We start from the raw sequence: 20,807 nt of genomic DNA on the forward strand, positions 1-20,807 counted from the left end.
GTAGTCATTTTTTCTGTTTTTTTTCCTCTTTCTCTCTTATTCTCGATTAATGTAACTACTTTACGAATTAATTATCGAAAATATAAATATTTGGAAAACTTTCGATCTCAAAATTCTTCTAAATTATATATAATTATTATTTTATTATTGGTACATTGAATGTTCGTACATTATTTCATTTCAAAAGAAACCATTAACTTTCTTTTTTATTTGATCAATCATAATTTCCACTTCCACGTATGTGCGCGTTTCAAACCGTCCTAATAAATGATCTGAAAAGAAAAAGAATAACGAAGATAAATAAATTAATTTATTCGTGAAACAAAATTGCATAAAATGAAGAAACAATTTTACTTTGAATTTGTCCGCGCGCTAAGATAGAAATTGTTTTTACCGACCGCTAAGAACGAAAAAATTCCCGTGTGACCGCGAGATGGCGCGACGAGCGCATCTCTCCGAGCGATCTACTATTACCGACACGAACGAACGTACTCGTACGTGCAAGGACGCGCGAGTAGGAGGAAATGCACCCTCCTCTAAGTGAAATAACAAGTTGCAATTTTTTCATCTTACGGACGAATATAATTGTCATGAAAAGAAAAGATGTTCAATCAATTCGCTACTACAATTCCTATTTTCATATATCGTTATCGATATTAAGGGATCTAGAAGAAGAAGAAAAAGAGAAGGTTTAATATGATTAACATTTTTACCTAACCTCTTTCTTTGTCGTCCTGTTCTTGTACATTTTGTCTTTTTTATTTTTATTTTTTCCTGTTTTTAAGTTAATATTGAAACAATGCAACACGATGATGGTTAGGTCATCGTCCGGGAGCGGCGTAGTATGCTGGCGGCACGAGCCACTGTTAAAAGGTCATTGTAACTAATGTGAGAAGCGCGAGACGAACGGAATAACGATAACGCACCGCATATCACGGATAATAAGCATCCTTTCTAACGATTTGCTTACTGCAAGTAGAAATAACACATAACATGTAATTCGAATTCGATCGAAGCGAACAAAAACAAACGAGCATAAAGACTGTTCTTTTTGTTGACTATTTCGAATACTACTACTTTTGAAACGTTATAGTTGGAGTCTGATTTGTTATTTTTTTTTATTTTTTCTTTCTTTCCTTGTAAAATTTTATCATTTATTCGAATGACGCCATTGTCAAACAATTTACTTTTTCATAGATACGTGACTTAAGACAAATGACTGGCACGTTTGCGCTCGACAACCGGTGTCTGATTCATCTGACAATCAGATTTTCTTATTATACATTATTTGTTTTCCTGCACGTCTAATCATCGAAATTACCACGGATCTGAACTTATACGACATACGCTTAAATACCGTCGCCATTTTTTCTTTTTATCGATCTTCTTTATCTCGAGTATTTTATTTGAACACAAATCCTCATTAAAATACACGTAACACTGTAAAACGATTATTAAGATATAACACAGTTAAATTAGAATATGTTAGATACTAGGAGGACGTTTAGTGTATAAAAAGAAAAAAAAGCGAAATGCATTTTGAAGCTTCTCAGATGTGGAAGCCAAATGACGCATGCGTTTGATTACATTAATCATACATACACACATATATATAAACGAATATTTACTTAAGATAATATAAATTTCGAAGAGAACTTAAATGGGGGGAGGAAAATCCCTTACGAAGAAAGATTGTTCAACGTTTTACTCCTGATCGATACTTGTCCACTTGATTAGACTGAAATTTTCCGAACTATCCGAACAAAAGATGATGTTTATGTTACATCTGTTGCAATACAACTGCATAACTATATCTTTGCGTTTTCTTGTCAACAACATGTGCAAAAAACAAACGAATTTATCTATATTTAAATAAATAATCATTATCGACATTATCTCACACAATGAGATACGAGTTGAGATACGAGGAAAAAAAGAAAACTAATCTCCGATTAATGTAAATTATCAGTAATTATATATGTATACATAAATATATCTACTATATACTGGTAATTACGACAGTGGATTAATTGTAAGTGGTGTAAGTATATTTATTTTGTTATATTTTTGTTTTTAACACTATGAGAAAGTCATCCATCATATCTAACTTTTTTGTTTTCAAAATAAAACTTGTACCACTTTCAAAAATGACGACTCATATAACAGGTTGTCCTTAAAGTTCATACCGATTGATATTTTTAATGTACATACAATTGTTTCACTAAATTGAGAGCGAAAGAAGCTTGTATGCATAGAAAAAAATATCAATTTGTGTGAACTTTTCGAGTAAACGAATATATAATACAAATACAAATAAAATATAATTTTTATGTGTATATATATATATATGAATTAAAAAAGCGTGCACTCAATTTCCGGTTCTGATTCATCTAAAATTGTAAGAAAATTTGATATACTACAATAGAAAGAGAGAGATAGCAAAAAAGAAAAAGATAGAAGAAGAAAAGAATATTTGAGACGAAGAGAAACCCGTGTCACACACAAATGATGCATCGCTTAGTTATGTGCTTTCATCGTTGGGACGATGACGTCACGAATCCGATTTGCGTCTATGTTCCCTGCTACCGCAAGGATCGTGACGAACGGTCACCGCACGCACTTGTGCATGCACGTATTAACACTACCACAATTCCACATATTTTCTACACGTACATACATACATATACGTGTATGTATGTATGTATGTATGTATGTATGTATGTATGTATGTATGAAATGTAACGACTAAGCGAACTTCCGGTTCTTGCGGTAAGAAAAAAACGAAGGCATCGAACTATAAATAGTAATATCAAGAAATTATATACATGTATATATATATAAATATATGGACTGGTGTGAATATACATATATATATATATATGTAAAGAAAGTGTCTCTACTCACGCACACGTACTTGAATTTTCAGTGCCCCTTCTTTTTTTATCCTTTCTTCCTTTCTTCTTTAGAAATACTTTGTGTGCGTTATTTTTTATCAATTTCCTCGATGGAACATCAAAGCGAATAAAGAAGAAAACTGTTACGGTGAATATTTATGTATATGTATGTATGATATATATATATATATGTGTATGTACCATGCGTAATAGAATTTTTCATCGATCTATTTTCGAGTCTTCGCTAAGAGTACTTTATGCTTCGTTTTCATGTGGGTGTGTGTACATACTCTAAAGTAAGATTTTTTCTCACATTGGTTGATATATTATTTCATTTTCATATTATATATATAACATACTTATGTATATATGTATGTAAATATGTATATTACGATCACATAAGAGTGTTCGTACTAAATATAATTTATAAAAATAATAATAATTACTGTAAAGAAATAAAATAAGTTGCATAAGATTTGTATTTTTAGATTTTCGAATAAAAACAAAATGGCGTTGTTAATACATCAGCTTAAACCTAAACGTTTAAATAAATAAATAAAAGAGCCATACCTTACCTCAAAGAAATTCATGCTCGGACTCGGAAGTATTATTATTATTAGTTCATAATTTTTATTATACTATTATTAAACAACAAAGAGAAAAGTTTGTTAAAAAACGATCTTTTTATCATACTACTACGATTCTATTACTATAGAATCATCAAATTGAAATAGCGGTTGAATGTTATCAGTAGTAATCCTAACAATGTGCTCTTTCCGAAGAGTAACCACAATGAACGTGGAACGGAACGTTGAGGTCGTAGATATCGTTAGCCTCTTCCTAAAGATAAGAGAAGCAAGTTAACGTTGGTCCTGCATCCGGTAAAAAGACAAGAACTTTCTTTCCTACGTTCCGGCTATCGTTGGTAGTTGAAACAACACGAGAGGACGGAGAAAGAGAAGGAGAAAGAAGAAGTGGAAAAGGAGGAGGAGGAGGAAGAGGAGGAGAAGAAGAAGAAGAAGAAGAAGAAGAAGAAGGAGAAGGAGAAGGAGAAGGAGGAGGAGGAGGAGTAGTAAGAAGAATATAAAGGGAAGCTTAGAACGAAGCATCTTGAATTTTGATTGGTGGACGTTTAGAGCAACGCCCAATCAACGTTAAGGATAACAGTATCACGTGGGGTGATCGGAAAAGCGCTCAGTGACGTCGTTAATGAATGAGATGGAGATATAGAACGAGTAAAAGAGTAACTGAGTAAGACAGAGAGAGAAGTAGGAGGTATAGACGGAACGCTTTCATGAACAATCGAGAATAGTAGAAGAGAGACAACAGATCAGATATTTGGTTCACGCGGGAGTGGACGAGTAAGGGTCGAGACTAGTGTAGTAGTAGTCTTAGTCGAGATCTAAGGACAGACGGACGAACTATTGGTTGGTTGATTGGTTGGTTGGTTGTCTGGTTGTTCGCTCGAACATAAGTTGACTTGACTCGTGACAGACAAGGGGGAACATTTCTGTCGAAGGAAGGAAGGAAGGAAGGGAAAAAGGCTGAAAGGTGATTTTCAATATGGCGTCTCGCACGTCATAGAGAAGAGTACGAGACGAGACAAGACGAGACAAAACGAGAAGGATAGAAAGAAAGAGACAGAGAGATAGAAAGAAAAAAAAAAGAAGGAGAAGAACAGTAACAAGGACCCAGCGAAGGCTGGTGCGTGTTTTATACGGACAGTTAAGGCGGTTCGCTGGTACGATCGGGACTGGCAGGAAGGAAGGAGGTGGAAGACGAGAAGGGAGGAAAAAGAGTGAGAGAGAGAAACAGAGGGAATAGTTGAAGAGAGTAGAGTAGCGACGACGTTGAGAGAAGCCGTGTGTGGTTGCAGCAGCAGCAGCAGCAGTTGCAGTTGCAGTTGCAGTAACAGGAATAACAGGAACACCACAAGTAGACGAAATAATAATAATAATAATAATAATAATAATAATAATAAGTATAATAATAAGAATCTAAGAAGAGAGTGCAGAAGGCGTTGGTGTGTGTCATGTCTTCTTGCAAGTATCGGGAAGAAAAGTACCTTAGTGCCTGGGGCGAGTCTCGTAAGTGATATTTCCGATAGTACGTAGATCCCATCTCGATTGTGCCATCGATGCCTTTGTTCGAAAGGATAGGACGTTTTTCATTCACCACCAGTAGTAACAACAATAACAATAACATTAACAATAACGGGATTGTACAATTATTGCATCGGACAGTGTCGTCACCGTTGTCGTCGTCTAAGGTGGAAGTGAACTTGGTGGTGTCGTCGTCGTTGTCTGCTGTGTCATTACTACTACTACTAAAAGTAATAAGAGTGTTGGTAGTGGTGTTGTTGGTGCGAGGAATAGAAGGAGAAGGAGGAGGAGGAGGAAGAGGTGGTGGTGGTGGTGATGGTGGTGGTGGAAGTGGAAGTGGACAGTGTTGGTAGCGGCGGCCACGAGCAGCCCACAGTCTGCTTGCTTGCTTCTTCTTTTGTTTTTTTTTACACGCACAGTGTTGATTGTAAAGACGGATATTAGGAATAAAAAGAAGAAGGATAAAAATAATAGCAACGATATTGGCTGTCGTGTTTGTTGCTGTTATTACTACTACTACTACTACTACTACTACTAGTAGTAATAAGTAATACTATTGGTATTCTAAAGTTACTAGCTTTATTATTGTTGATCGTTTATTTGGATAAAAGAATTGGAATTTTGTTGACACTTAGCGAACATTGCTCCTTCCGCTTGATGTCTTCCCTCGGGTTACCTTTACTCTCGTGAACACGTTGAGGATCGAGGAAAGAGGAGGCGGAGGCGGAGGAGGGGGTGGTGGCGGCGCCGGCGGAGGAGGAGGAGGAGAGGAGGAGGAGGAAGAAGAAAAGACTAGGAGGTGGTGCCACTGGCAACGATCACCACGACGACGACCAAGAAGAAGAAGACGACGACGACGAGGACGAGGAGGACGAGGACGACAACGAAATGCGCGAATTTAAAGTTGTCGTGCTCGGCTCGGGCGGGGTGGGCAAGAGCGCGCTCACAGTACAATTTGTTTCCGGTTGTTTCATGGAAAAATATGATCCAACTATCGAGGATTTTTATCGAAAGGAAATCGAAGTCGACAGTTCCCCGTGCGTACTCGAAATACTCGATACCGCCGGTACCGAGCAATTCGCAAGTATGCGTGACCTTTATATAAAAAATGGTCAAGGTTTCGTCGTAGTTTACAGTCTGACCAATCATCAGACCTTTCAGGATATTAAAGCTATGAAGGAGCTTATTACTCGCGTTAAAGGCACCGAACGAGTACCCGTACTACTTGTTGCCAATAAACTCGATTTGGAACATCAACGCGAAGTCGAAACAACCGAGGGAAATGCACTTGCACAACTTTGGGGTTGTCCATTCGTCGAAGCCTCAGCTAAAAATCGTACGAACGTCAACGAGATGTTCGCCGAAATAGTGCGAGAAATGAACTTCAGTCCCGAGAAAGAGAAGAAAAGCTATTGCTGCTGCAGTGTCCTCTAATACTTAATTAAACCTTCCCTTTTTTTTATTATCGGCAATTCGTTTTATTCGTATTATTATTATTATTATTATAGATAGATGTTCTTAGTTATGCTGGCTACACATCGGCTTGAAAAATTTATTGTATTATTACAAATTTATCTGGATCTTCATTCTTCTTCTTCTTTATTCTTTTTCTGTTCAGTCTAATCATGATATTAATTCAATTATCTTTACTTATTCGTATTGATTTCTTTTACCATTAGATTGTATAGAGAATTTTGGTTTAAACTATTTTATCCTCGTCGAATTCTTCTAATTAGAATTTCTTTTCCTTTTCTATTATTTTTCTTTTTTCTTTTCTCTTTGAAATAAGCCAAGCCATGCGACAAATTCGCCAACCTTCGAGACTAATTTGTGGTTGTACTGAAAATTTTGAAAAGCCAACATTAAGGACTATATATGCTAGTTCAGTTCTTTTTCTATCGGAGGATCAAGGTCAGCCTTTTTCTGGCGACCATCAAACGGATATTTTAATATACATTGATAGTATTATATGTAATATTGTAATATATAATGATATATGTAAGCGAGCATAGAAAAGGGGGTGAATTCCTTTGGTAACGGACCAATATTCCAAAGTGACGAACATGGGTAAAACCAAGAGCAACATTATATTATTAGCCTGCGTTTGTTAAACCAAATTCGATTTAACTACTAACTTTTTTCATACGTTGTTCGTTGTCCACTGGACGATCCTAGTTCGTGTGGAAATTAGAAGACTTGCTTTTTTTTTTCTTAATAAGAAAGTCACTGTGATGGTCGACCGTCCTTGCGAAGACGGTTGTGCTCTTTCTCTACTGAAGTAAATTTGGAATGACCTTCATAAAATTTATATATCGAATAGATAAGAGGTTTTAACAATTTATAAGTTTTTTTTTTTTTTTATATAAGTTGTATCATCTAAAGCGGAAAGAGATCTTGTAGAAGTTGTATACATGATTTTGGTTCGTACGCAGGATCAAGGTGTTGATCTTGGACAAATTTTGTGCAATGATTTGCGTCAATAATATGTTACCTATGCTTAAGTGTTGGAGGCCTCACTAAAGAATACGTCGTATGAAAGAATATAATATGCGACCAAGATTTTAGCGGCTTTCGTATTAGTTGTACAGTAAAGCTAGTTCTAAAGAAATATTTTATAAAAACGAAGCAAATATAAAGAAGAACATCGTCAAATTAATATTGACAAATTGCGTTTGAGGTTTAAAGTGTTTTTGCTAAAAGGAAATATCCGTTATTATCAAATGCGATTTTTCTTACACGATATTCTTCTATTTTTACTTTCTACTCATACTTTATATAATTATGTTGAGATCTTTCATGCATATCGCTTGCAATAAAATGAGAAAAATCGTTGATGATGGCTTGACAAAAAAATATGACGTTGACAAAACTGCGATGTATAAATCTTTTTCCAAATTAAACTAGCAAAAGTTTTTAATTTTTATATCATTCTAATCTTAAAAATAAAGAAAAGAACAAAAAAATATAAGAATATAATTTTATCGTTATATCAGTTTATATTTTTACGAATTCATAAAAATAAAATAAAATTAAATAAAACAATGATTATAAATTCGTGATAAACTCTTTGTGCAAAAAGATTGCAGACGCATTGATCCCAACGATTATATCCAATATGTGGTACTTGTAATAATGTCCAAAGTGTCCATTGCTTTGTATAAACGCAGAATCTCCTGGCGCAGTTCTACATTGTCAAATCAGTCACAGAAAATATATAAAGAAAGAGAGAGAGAGAGAGAGAGAGATTGATAAGTGTAAAGAAGAAAAGGAGCTGCTCTCCCTGTATGTAGCATTAGATCGTGTGTAATTTTCTCGTGTGATCAAAATCATAAATATCGCTTTAATACCATAACAGTCATTTTATAGACTTGATCTATTATTATTAATTAATTAATTAAATAATTAATTATTATTATTATTATTATTATTATTATTATTATTATTATTTTATTATTAGTAATATCAACATTATTTAAAGTACATTCTGTCATAAAAGTAAAAGCCATTAATAATTTTATAACAATTATAGATTACAATGTTGTTGCTTTCTAATGTAATATTATTTCAATATTTCTAATCTGGCAAAAATTTATAATAATGATTAAAAAAAAAAGAACAGAAAATAAATAATAATAAAAATAATAATAATAATAATAATCATAATGATAATGATAATGATAAAGAATAAACAATGATCGAACTGATGTATAGTAATTTCTATGAATTGGTATAGTTAGAAATGAGTGTTAATAATAATGATAATAATAATAATATTAATAATAATATTAATAATAATTATCATAATAGTAATAATAATAATAATAATAATAATAATTAATAATAATAATACTATAGGGGAAAAAAAAGGTATCATTTGTATACCAATAAAAGAAAACTAATAATAACGTTTATTGAATCATAGACAACAATGCTGTCGTTGTTAATGGTGTATGTACTTTTAATATGAAAGAAAATACACCATGATAGAGACACGGTGCTAACATGTCTCCAACTAAACGATGCTAAAAAAATATTAATGTTTTTTGCAAAAGCCACAGTAAAGTAAAAAATAGAAAAGAAAAAAAAAAGTAGAAAACAGAGACAGACTTATTAATGCAGCCATATGTTTTGATTAACATATATTTTTGTTTCTTTTAACTAATTTTTTTAACTCGTAAGAAGATACAAAAAGAAAAAAGTAAAAATAGAAAGAAAAATGGAAGATGGAAAAAGATAGAGTGCTCAAGACAACTATTTTTTATCACTTAGAAATTTTCATAGTCCAGCTGTGATCCTGTAGATATACCACCAATATTATTATTGCTCGTTTCTTAATATTAAGAAGAAAAACAAAAATGAAATATTGTAATTGGCATGATTTGCATTGATAATTTTGTTTGATTTGATTACCGAAAAGAAATCTCATTGAAACATAATTTATATATATATATGTATCTATGCAATATTTTTTATTTTATTATCATCATTATTATTATTATTATTATTATTATTATTATTATTATTATTATTATTTTTTAATTTAATTAACTTCAAATTCTACAGATCACACAACACAGAAAAAGGCGAGCATATCGCCTGAATATATAGCTTCTCAAATATACAAAATATGTACTTCACATACATGCATGTATACATACATACATATACGAAATATCTCTATTTATATATATGTATTTGTACAAGGTGTTCTCTATTCCTAAAATTTTCTCATATTTGTAACGATATGCTCGTCTTAACTCGAAATTGCATAATATTTTTCTAATAATAAAAAGAGAGAGAAAGAGAGCGAGAACGAGAGAAAGAGAGATAACAAAATAAAAAAATGTTTCGATGAGAGAGACGACGTAAAAAGATTAACTTTTATTCGTAATTTAAAATAGATAAAAGATAAAATAAAAAAATAAATAATAATAAAAAGAAAAAAAAGAAAGAAAGACAAAAAAAAAGATGAATAAATAAATTACTATAATCTCAAAAAAAAATCGCCATTTTTTATTAAGCTGATGATCTTGGATGATGGGTGTCATGTTTTTTGAATAAAAAAAAAAGGAAAAAATCAGATGCAGCATATCATCATATATACATGTATTTAAGGACCACAGTTCGTTCCTTTGAATATTATTATTATTAATTATTACTATTATTTATTACTTTTCTTTTTTTCTTTTATTTAAACTACTGAAAATGAAAAGAACCAAATTCGTTCTAATCTCTCTGCGAAAAATTCAATATGGCAAGATGCAGCAGCGCAAGACAAACAAATAAATAAACAAGCATATAACAAATAAGATTTGTGAGCAATTTGCATATAATTAAACTTAGATATATATATATATATATATATATATATATACATACATACATACATACATACACACACATGTACAACATTTCTTACGCAAATTGGGTCACACATCAATTGGATAGAATGAACAAATTTTTTAAAAAGAACAAATTAATAATGGATGGAAAGAATAAGAGTAAGAAGAGAAAAAAAGAAAATGGAGAAACTTGAGAGAAAAAAAGAGAGAGAGAAAGAGTAAGACGACAAATTTAGAATATATGTCGGCCTTTCAGTACTACCTGTGCGTATGATATTGAGTATGTACGAAATGCTTTATATATTTTTTACAATGTGAAGGAAGAAGAGGAAATGGAGGAGAAGAAGGGAAAGAAAAAAGAAAAGAAGAGGAAAATGAAGCAAAACAACCAACAGGGATAACAAGAATAAGATGATGATAATGACGACGAAGAAAAATGAAAGAAAAATGATGAAAAATTTGTAAATATATCAAATTAGCGTCAGAATTATATATATATTAATTAAATATAAGAAAAAATATATATGTATATGTATATGTATATGTATATGTATATGTATATGTATATGTATATGTATATGTATATATATATATATATATGTATGTATAATTAAAAAAGAGAATTAATTTTGTCTCTTTAATATTGGAAAAGATGATGATGATGATGAAGATGATGATGATGATGACAAGTGGATATTATAGCATACCAGTAAAAAAATGTGCATCTCATTAAATAGAGAGAAAGAGAGAGAGAGAGAGAGAGATAGAGAATGAGAATGGGTGATAAGGGTGATTAAGGGAAAGGGAGATGGAAACTATAAATGTGGAATGGATAACTAAAGTTTGAAATTTTTTGTTTTCGACAATGTCGAGACTGATGACGTCGTATACGTCGAAGGGAACGTTTTATCTTTGATATCAGAAGAAGAAAAAAAAATGGAAGATCATATGGGTGGATGAAAAAAAAAAATGGCGAAATGCGATATACGTAATGCGAACATATTTATAAAAAAAAAAAGTACAGAAAATCTTAGATTCTCTGTAGGAAGAAAATGATGAGAGATAAAAAGAATTTAGCTTGACTTGCTGGTAACAAAAAAAAAAAAATAAAAATACATTAATACAAAAAGAAAAGAAAAAAAAAAGAAAAATTTATATAAGATTAGGTTTTTATATAAATAAGTATGTATATGTATTATCTTGTGTTATTTGTTCTATTCCTTTTTTTCTATTATCTTCTTTTTCTTTCCCCCTGCCCCGTACTTTTCTGTATTTTTTAATTCTTTTTTCCCCCTCCTACTATTTTTCTATTATATTTTTATTTGTGTTCTTCTTTATCTTGTATAAATAATAATTCACAATTTTTGTTAAGGTAATTATTTACTCGAAGAAACTTTTTGGATCATACATATGCCTATATATATATATATTATACACCATACACACATACATACACACATTAATTACCAGCATAACTATCTAGTCATTGTAGAATTGTGCAAGCAGTATGTTCGTCATTAAATATCACATGGAATGGAATAAACGTGTATTTATATGTTATTACGTACACGTTGTTTACAAAGATCGGATTAGAATAACAGCTAGCACAGACATTTCTAAGAGAGAAAACAAAAAATATATTTAAAAAAAAGAAATAAAAAGGAAGAAAAGAAAAAATCGCCTTCGAAAAGTGCTACACCCATTTGATCAATTTTTTATATCTCTGTGTGACTAGTGCACATTTTTTTCCTTTGTACGCAATTTTTTCACATGTTTTTATTACTAACTATTGTAATGGCATTTGGCAGTATCGCACAAATATAATATGGAATGAAAACAAATTGTTGCATTGAAATTTTTATCTTCATTTCTCTTTAACTGTGAAACCACCACAATGCGTTGAACTATTTTTTTTTCCTTCGAGAAAAAAAGAAAAGAAATAATTAATTGAGAAATATAAATTTTAAATTCGTCGAAATTATTTCTACGAATATAGTTTTTATTTCGTACAGAAATATGAATATTATATTTTTGTACAATAAATTATTCGAACGGTATAGAAAAGAAAAGATTCCTAAATTAATAGGAAAAAGAGATTAAATTACGTGGAAGCAAAGAGATTATTCATTATGTTGATACACTCGTACGCTTTCGAAGCTGGTACTTGAACGCATGCCGAAATAAATAAATAAATCAGACGATATCTGGAAATATTTGTCGAAGGTGCGGTTTGACAATTATCTTGATCGTTTAACTCGTCGGATTCTAAACACATTTGGCTAAACCATAATGCAATATTTAAAAATTCTCTCATTTGAGTTTCTGATATTGTAGTAGACGTGTTGTTTATATCATCGTTGTTGCTATCATCGCTATTATTTATACAAACGAAAATTTTCTTAAATGATAAATAATAGGATTGAGGACAACGACGTTTTATATTTTCGTCCAGCGAACGAATATTTTCAATAACGGATTTATAAACATCCGAGATATCATTTGGATTAGTAGATTGATCTGAGAATAAATTATTTTGTAAATATTTAACACAATTGTTCAATATAAAGCTAAATGAATATTTGGGTAATAACGAAGGATATTCCAAACAGAAAGAATAAGCTTCCATTGTCAAACGTAAGAAATTGTCGTACAATTGGCAAATAGAGAAATCAAAACTGAACAACTTTTTGTATGAATCAGCTAATACAAAATATTCTGAATTAGTAGAACGTAGGATCATATGGCGTATGGAATCTTCTTCGAGGAGATCAAAACTTGTCAAGAATGTTTTTAATTCGTTTGATATAGTTTGGTCATTTGCAACCATATTTATAACAAAGTAACAACGTCTCTCGTAATCACGCATTTTATCTAATAAATTAAAATTATTTCTCGATGGTGGCCAAAGCGATGCGAAATATACTTTTTCTATCGGCTCTAAGATGCATTCTAAATTTTCTGCGATAGATCTTTTTATTGAATTATCCAAATAATCTGTATGATATACCAAAATATGATAAATTAGAAAATTTAATTCTTTGATCACGTCGTTGATCATATAACTTGATACATCTGTTCGTTTTCTTGTCGACGACATCGTTCGTGCAAGAGGTAGAAGTAAATTACCTGCATTTATTTTTATTATCGATCCGTACATAATATGGTCTAACATGTTCGTAGTGCAATTAAGAATGCAATGTGTGTTACGTAACGACCTTCTGTTTTCATTTAAGTAACACACCAGGATATTGTTTATTATTTCGTTCACTGTCAATAGCTTATTAAAAACAAAGAAAAATAATAGATCTCTGAATTTTTTGGTTTTCCATTGAACGTCCTCTATACATATCGTTTTTAATATACTACTCAAAAAAGTTTCATTGATGTCTTTTCGTATGCTCATTATCGGTGATAAAAGTAACAAGTCCTCTAGTGTAATCATTACATTATCATATTCAGGATAACCAATAACTATTTTTAAAAGGATTTCTAATACGTTACTTGGATTTTTTAAAGCGTACATTAGAATTATTCTCAAATTTTTTAACGATCTCATACGCGTATTTCTTACGATAAACTCTTTAAACATTTTTTCGTCGTATAAAGCTTCCAAAGAATTTTTCCCATTGTGTTTAGTTATATATTCTACTACAATAGAATAAATGGATTGTATATTTTGGAATGTCAATATTTTCGTAACAAATGTGTAAACACGTTCTAGATAGTCTTCATTATTTTTTTGCTCAAGTACAAAGGTAAGATACTCAAGCAAATTTAAGCAATCATATGTGTCCAACAATGATTCCGACCACACCATTTCCATGTCTATACAATTCATTGTAGTTTCATCCCATTCTTTGTATCGACTGATCAATTCCTTGACACATTCTTTTTTACCTCGAGTCGTACCATAACGCAATTCTTCCAAAGTAAAGATAGAATTAATTTCTTGTGATATTGGCTTAGAGGACAATTGTTGCAAGCATTCTATCAAATGCTCGTTGTCTGCTAGATCTTTATTACTTTTAAAAAATTCAACTAAATAGTAACATTCATTTCCAATCGCTTTCTGTAATGTTATATTTGGATTATCTTTATCATCTAATTCTGCCCATCCTAGATATATGTTGCAATCGATTTCTTTGATTTTCTTTAAAAGTAAATTCATCAATTCTTGACGTAACGTTGCCATAGTTTCTGTAATAAGCGAATCCTCGCATTTCACGAAAGGTTCATTTCCAAAAGTAATTTTATATTTTTCCTCAGTACTCTCGGATACATACAAATCATTACCAATATTTTGTGTACAATCTTTGACTACATTAATAATTCTTATTAACAACAAGCCGTACCTTTCGTATTTCTTTAAATCTAAAACTTTTTCCATACGAATTATTTTTTCGTCACTCAGTAATAATAATAATTCTTGAAAATGGGCAGTCATACTTTTCATATTCTCTTCTATATGTAACGACTGACTACCATTCCTTCCGATCAAAATCAATTTCTTATGAATATTTATTATTAATTGAAATATAACATTTACAGCTCGTTCATATTCAAGTTCTTCGATGGACCTTCTAACAACGTCGATTATTTCAATACACAATTCTAATGGTAAATGAATAATAGATTCCGATAAAATATCCTCATACTTCAATTTCCACAGAATTTGTATAAACAAATACGGCGACAAAGTGTGGCGCATATCGATTAAATGTCCATGTGTCAAATCCTCAGCCAAACGTTTTTGTACTGTAAAATTAGTATTTAACATTAAGTACTTGTATACGTCTATGCATTTTCGATTTACCACTACTTTGGTTTTTTCAGTTGCGAGATTAAAAGCAAGAATAATTTCTGATAATGATTTAGTAAAGTTATTGATCTTTATCGTATTTTCTATTGTTGTACGAGCTGTAAGAAATTTTAATTCCCCATCCTTATGATTCTCTTTCATAAGATAAGTATGAATTTTCTTTTGTAAATCATCCATGTTATTTGTCTTGTTGAGGTAACCGTTATAAAGCAAACTAAAATATAAGAAAATTAAATTAAATTAAATGATATACATATATATACATTGTTATAATATATTTGTCTTTTAATTATTATCATATCAGAAAAAAGAAACAATGCATACACTTACGTCACTTCTGTTTATCACTAAAGTTGATTATATTGATAATGCTAATCTTTTTAGGTTATGTAACAACAATTTATTACGTTTTAATTCGTATTGTTATTAACGCGCACTAGTTTTAATTCGACGAAATTACTTAACATTTATTCATAAAATATGGTTCGTGCATGGTACATGGATGACAGTGATGCTGACCAAAGATTAGAACACCGAAAGGAATCATCTGATCTTTTATCAATGGCTAACTTGTATGCAATAACTGGTGTAGAATATTTTAAGGTTAAGTTACATATAACATACCTTATAGACAAATATTTTATAATATTGATTTTTTTGTTTCTTATATTTTATTATACTTAATATCCTATATTATACTATTATTATTATCATTATTATTACTATTATTGTTATTATTATATAATATATATATATATATATGTATGTATATATGTATGTACGTATGTATGATATATAAATTATATTGTAGGTGAATCACAAAAATCACTTAAATGATTCTACATTGAACGAATTGAAAGAAAAACGTGGATATACTTATGAAGATGAAATAACATGCTCGAAAGAATGTCTCGCTAATTACGAAGAGAAGGTAAAACTAAACATAGCTCTTCTATTCCTTAACGTAAGATTCTTTACTTAAAATAATTAAAATATTAGTTGAAGAATTTCTTTACTGAACATCTTCATACGGAAGAAGAAATACGTTTGGTTTTGGATGGATCAGGTTACTTTGATGTAAGAGATAAAGACGATCAATGGATTCGTATTGAAGTCGAAGCAGGAGATTTGATTATTATTCCCAGTGGTATATATCATAGATTTACTTTGGATACTAAAGTAAGTTCATTAATTTCTACTTTTAAAGATAAACATAATTAATCATTGCTTTATCTGATGTATAATTTTTGTTTTTAAGGATTATATACAAGCTAAAAGATATTTTATTGGAAAACCTGTATGGACACCTTATAATAGACCAGCTGATAATATGAATTGTCGTCAACAATATCTTGAACAATTAAAAAGTGGTTTTAAATCCAATTAAAAGATTATGCAAGTTATACATGCATTTCGAGAAAAAGATTTACTGATTTTTATTTTTATATGCATATATATATTATCTAGAAGTATGAATCACATAATAAATATCTCATAAATGAGAAATTTAATGAACTAATCAAATTGTAATTAATAAGTAAAGAAAGATAAGATTGAGAAGACCTAATTATTGATAAAAATCTTACACAAATAAAAAAAGTTATCACTTTTTAAAATTGGTATATTATTGGTCTTCAAATAATATACACCTTCAACTATTAGTGATTACCGTTATATTATTTCTATATTTAATTTTATTTTGAATTATATACATACATACATACATATATACATACATACATATCAAATATATACACGAAATACTGATCAAACTTTTACAAAAGATTTCAAATAAAGGTCCATTCTAAAGATAAATATTTTATAATTTTTATATCAATAGATTCAATCTTTTAACAATTTATCATTTCATTTACACTCGAGATGAATTTATCAAAAATCTCATCGATATAAAACGTGAAGGAATTGTTCATTCTAATAATTGATATTTAGTTTTAATCTTCCAAAAAAATAAAAAATATATCCTGTACATTAATTTTCACGTCGTTAAATATATTTTTGTCAAAAAATAAAGTAACGAGGTAGATGATAACGAAAAAAAAAAAATTCTAATAGATAAATACTACCCTTGTATCAATTCGATGTCTTTTTTTCCCATATAATTATTTTTATATACTTCTTTACTCGTTAGAAAAATGTAGAAAATTTGATTAGAACAACCTTGTTTTTATAATCTAAAAGATCACGCTTCTTATCTTAATAATAATACAAACTAATTTGGTTTTAATTAAGTCACGATAGTCATTGTATTAAAAGTCAGCATTGACCGAAAAATTCGATTCAAACTTATCTTGCATAACTCCAAACTTTTGATATTCTCCGACCTTTTTCTCAAAAAAGTTCGTTTTACCTTCCAACGAAATTTGTTCCATAAAGTCAAATGGATTCTTGGACATGTAAATCTACAAAAATTGCATTAATTATATTTTTCTACTATAATACGAAAAAAAAAAAAGAAATATTTTATCAAATTATTGTATACCTTTGGGCATCCAAGTTCGTTGAGCAATCTGTCTGCAACAAATTCGATATATTCACACATAAGCGTACAGTTCATGCCGATCATTTCGACTGGTAATGCATCTGTTAAAAATTCCTGTTCAATTTCTACAGCTTCTTTAATAATGGAAGTAACTCGTTCGATGGAAGGCTTTTGTACAATGTGTTTAAACATCAGGCATGCAAAGTCACAATGTAATCCCTGTAAAAGAAAATAAATCAATATCACAAAATATATTTTCTCATAGACGACGTTGTATAGTAAAAATAAGATATATATATATATTTTAAAATATACCAACCTCGTCTCTAGAAATTAATTCATTACTGAAGGTAAGACCCGGCATTAATCCTCTCTTTTTTAACCAGAAAATGGCAGCGAAACTTCCGCTGAAAAATATTCCCTCGACGGCGGCGAATGCGACTACGCGTTCAGGAAATGTTGCGCTTTCGTGATTAATCCAATTCAATGCCCAATTAGCTTTTTTGGCAACGCAAGGAAGAGTTTCGATGGCATTAAATAAGAATTCTCTGCGAAAAGAAAGTTACGTTTTATTTTATTCTTATTTTCTTTTTTTTCTTTTTACGTAAGAAATAAAAATATATTATATTATTATAAGATTGAAATTTATTTCAATTACCTTTCTTTGGGATCCATAATATAAGTATCGATTAATAAAGAATACATTTCGGAATGAATATTTTCCATTGCTATTTGAAATCCATAAAAACAACGTGCCTCTGTAACTTGAACTTCTTGGCTGAAACGTTCTACAAGATTTTCATTGACGATTCCATCGGAAGCAGCGAAGAAAGCTAAAACGTGAGTTATGAAATGCCTTTCGTTCTTATTTAAATTATTCCAGTCAGCCATGTCCTAAAGAAAATAACAAAACAAAAAGAAAAAATAATGATTAAAATTCGGTTAAAAAGAGTTTTATTGATTTAGCAAAGAAAAATATAAATAAGACAAGGATAAATAAAAATAATTACATACTCTAGTTAGATCGACTTCTTCTACAGTCCAAAATGATGCTTCTGCCTTTTTATACATTTCCCAAATGTCATTCCATTCTATTGGAAACATTACAAATCTACGTCGATTGTCTTTCAACAATGGTTCTAATTCAGGTTTAAATTCGTTATCCCGCAGTTGAATCTTTCGTACTGCCTTCGTTTCATTAGTCTAAATGAAAAATCATTTTTAATATATACATATATAGAGATTTCTATTAAAATAAATGATTAAAGATAAATTTTCTTACAGCGGTTCCATTGTTAAGATTATTCTCTCGCAAACCTGGTGAGGTAGTGCATAACTTCTTGGGTGATGTCTGAAATCATGTTAATAACAAGTTAAATATTGAAACTGACTAATATTATTTCCAATATTTTCATTAATAATAAGTTACATATTAATGGTCAAATAATATCATAGAAAATTATTAATTTTATATTTTGATCATTACTTTTATAAACGACATCATGATAAGCTATTGCATTTAATTGATAACTATTTTATCACTCAATGGTATGAAAAAAATACACGAGTATACTACTTTTGTGAATTCACAATAGTGATATTGAAAGGTTAATATACAGTTCACATTAAAAGCAATGCACTTTTTAATAATCCTTTTCAATTGTCATAGTTTTCAATCAAAATCCTTAAATATAATGGATTAAAGACATTATATATATATATATAAATTTATAAACGTATACACTTTAAACATTTTTATTAATAACACAATATCTTATATATTACTTAAACATAACCTGTAATGTAATGCAACGATATGCAACGATATAAAATTCATTGAATATGAATACATTTTTATACCGTCAATATTAAACTAACATTTTATCATTCATTTTTAGACGTTTGATTTGAGATAATATAAATATTTTCTAAATGATATTTGTCAAGTTTTATCAGTTTATCTATTAGTAAGCACTAAATTCTAATATTTTGTGTACTAAGTTTTTAAAGAATAGTTTTATTTAGTTTAAATATTTTTAAACAATATATGTTTTTAATATTAGAATTTGTATTATACTTGTACAGTCGATTAACTATAGTAACAAATATACATATACATTATATATGTATCTGTACATATATATATACATATAATCACCTATGACTAATAAATTATCTCTGCAGATAATAAAGAATATAATTATTAAGTATTTTACTTAAGAATCATATTTCTTTAGTTTTATATTCCTTTCTAAATAATGTAGATACAAATACTTATATATAAATAATAGTAACAAAATAACAAATTTATAATAAAAAAATTTTGGAAAATGTATCTTTTGTACTAATGCAATTTCATTGAATTTTGTAAGGTTACCAAATATATGATCTCTTTTTATCAACAATACTAGTTTACAAATATTAACAATAAATAAATGAAATACTTGAAATGACATGCAACGTTTTAATGTCTAATTAAAATATAATATGAATATTTAGTTTGATCTAAAAAGTATACGCGTGAGAAATATTTTAATATCGTTTACAAACTTACTTTTTCCTTCATAGAAATATCTTCCGCGCATTTACGAATATTTTCTTTGGTTGATAATTGAAGAGGCATCTTTCTAAAGTCGTTTTTATATTTTTTTTAAGGAAACTTTCTTACAAGGATATTCTTGGAAGACTGTATAACACAACCGCACACCGCCGTATATAAATGTCCCTCGTGTAATGTTAAAATGATGTTTCGTTGAATTATGATTGGTCGAATTGTTCTTATTTTAGCGCCCATATTACGACGACCAATCAGAATACTACGATTTCCCACCAAATTTTAGCCGAATTGTTAATAAATATATTATTATGGATTTTTTAATGCTATTATATCGCAAATAATAAAAAAGAATTTTTCATAGTATTTGGCTCGTACAAATGTTAAGAATTGTTTATTAATTTTTTAGATAATAATGATCATTTTCCCGCCTTCCTGTTGAGTTTGCGCAGACATTTGTAGCGAAGTTAGATACAATTCTCGATTTGTCTCGAATTTATCTCGAATTTATCTCGAATTTGCAATTTCCAATGATCTTTGCTTAAGAATCTGTAATCTCAAGATTAATTTCAAGTAATGAAAATTTTGTTTTAAAT

At 29.7% G+C, this 20,807-nt stretch overlaps 4 protein-coding genes and 1 long non-coding RNA gene across 7 annotated transcripts; 2 read left to right on the top strand and 3 right to left on the bottom strand.

Annotated features, from left to right (window-relative positions):
• Positions 1–28: 28 nt before the first annotated feature.
• Positions 29–3,907, bottom strand: LOC122513811. Its single transcript, XR_006302874.1, has 3 exons — positions 3,470–3,907; positions 719–969; positions 29–272 (listed from the first exon to the last, which is right to left on the bottom strand). It is a non-coding gene; the product is annotated as an uncharacterized LOC122513811 (long non-coding RNA).
• Positions 3,908–3,942: 35 nt separating this feature from the next.
• Positions 3,943–6,852, top strand: LOC122513810 (ras-related protein Rap-2c). 2 transcript variants are annotated; one of them, XM_043630282.1, is made up of 2 exons: positions 3,943–5,555; positions 5,632–6,852. In XM_043630282.1, the coding sequence occupies exon 2, from the start codon at positions 5,885–5,887 to the stop codon at positions 6,428–6,430; it is 546 nt and encodes a 181-aa protein (XP_043486217.1). In that variant the 5' UTR covers positions 3,943–5,555; positions 5,632–5,884; the 3' UTR covers positions 6,431–6,852. The 2 variants fall into 2 exon arrangements, with proteins under 2 accessions (XP_043486217.1, XP_043486219.1); XM_043630284.1 differs by having other exon boundaries at positions 3,943–5,543.
• Positions 6,853–12,362: 5,510 nt separating this feature from the next.
• On the bottom strand, positions 12,363–15,710 carry LOC122513999. The gene is made up of 2 exons (XM_043630576.1): positions 15,488–15,710; positions 12,363–15,371 (listed from the first exon to the last, which is right to left on the bottom strand). Exon 2 carries the CDS (start codon positions 15,332–15,334, stop codon positions 12,440–12,442), a length of 2,895 nt encoding a protein of 964 aa, XP_043486511.1. The 5' UTR covers positions 15,335–15,371; positions 15,488–15,710; the 3' UTR covers positions 12,363–12,439.
• Positions 15,591–16,972, top strand: LOC122514001 (1,2-dihydroxy-3-keto-5-methylthiopentene dioxygenase). Its single transcript, XM_043630579.1, has 4 exons — positions 15,591–15,760; positions 15,969–16,088; positions 16,157–16,336; positions 16,416–16,972. Exons 1-4 carry the CDS (start codon positions 15,638–15,640, stop codon positions 16,542–16,544), a joined length of 552 nt encoding a protein of 183 aa, XP_043486514.1. The 5' UTR covers positions 15,591–15,637; the 3' UTR covers positions 16,545–16,972.
• Positions 16,973–17,123: 151 nt separating this feature from the next.
• On the bottom strand, positions 17,124–20,382 carry LOC122514000 (ribonucleoside-diphosphate reductase subunit M2 B). 2 transcript variants are annotated; one of them, XM_043630577.1, is made up of 7 exons: positions 20,212–20,382; positions 18,940–19,008; positions 18,672–18,860; positions 18,316–18,551; positions 17,977–18,205; positions 17,658–17,876; positions 17,124–17,577 (listed from the first exon to the last, which is right to left on the bottom strand). In XM_043630577.1, exons 1-7 carry the CDS (start codon positions 20,278–20,280, stop codon positions 17,425–17,427), a joined length of 1,164 nt encoding a protein of 387 aa, XP_043486512.1. In that variant the 5' UTR covers positions 20,281–20,382; the 3' UTR covers positions 17,124–17,424. The 2 variants fall into 2 exon arrangements, with proteins under 2 accessions (XP_043486512.1, XP_043486513.1); XM_043630578.1 differs by lacking the exon at positions 20,212–20,382 and adding an exon at positions 19,144–19,346.
• Between the last annotated feature and the right edge of the window lie 425 nt (positions 20,383–20,807).

This window comes from Polistes fuscatus, unplaced genomic scaffold (genome assembly GCF_010416935.1).
Source record: "Polistes fuscatus isolate 324 unplaced genomic scaffold, CU_Pfus_HIC Scaffold13, whole genome shotgun sequence".
In the NCBI taxonomy this organism is placed as follows: domain Eukaryota; kingdom Metazoa; phylum Arthropoda; class Insecta; order Hymenoptera; family Vespidae; genus Polistes; species Polistes fuscatus.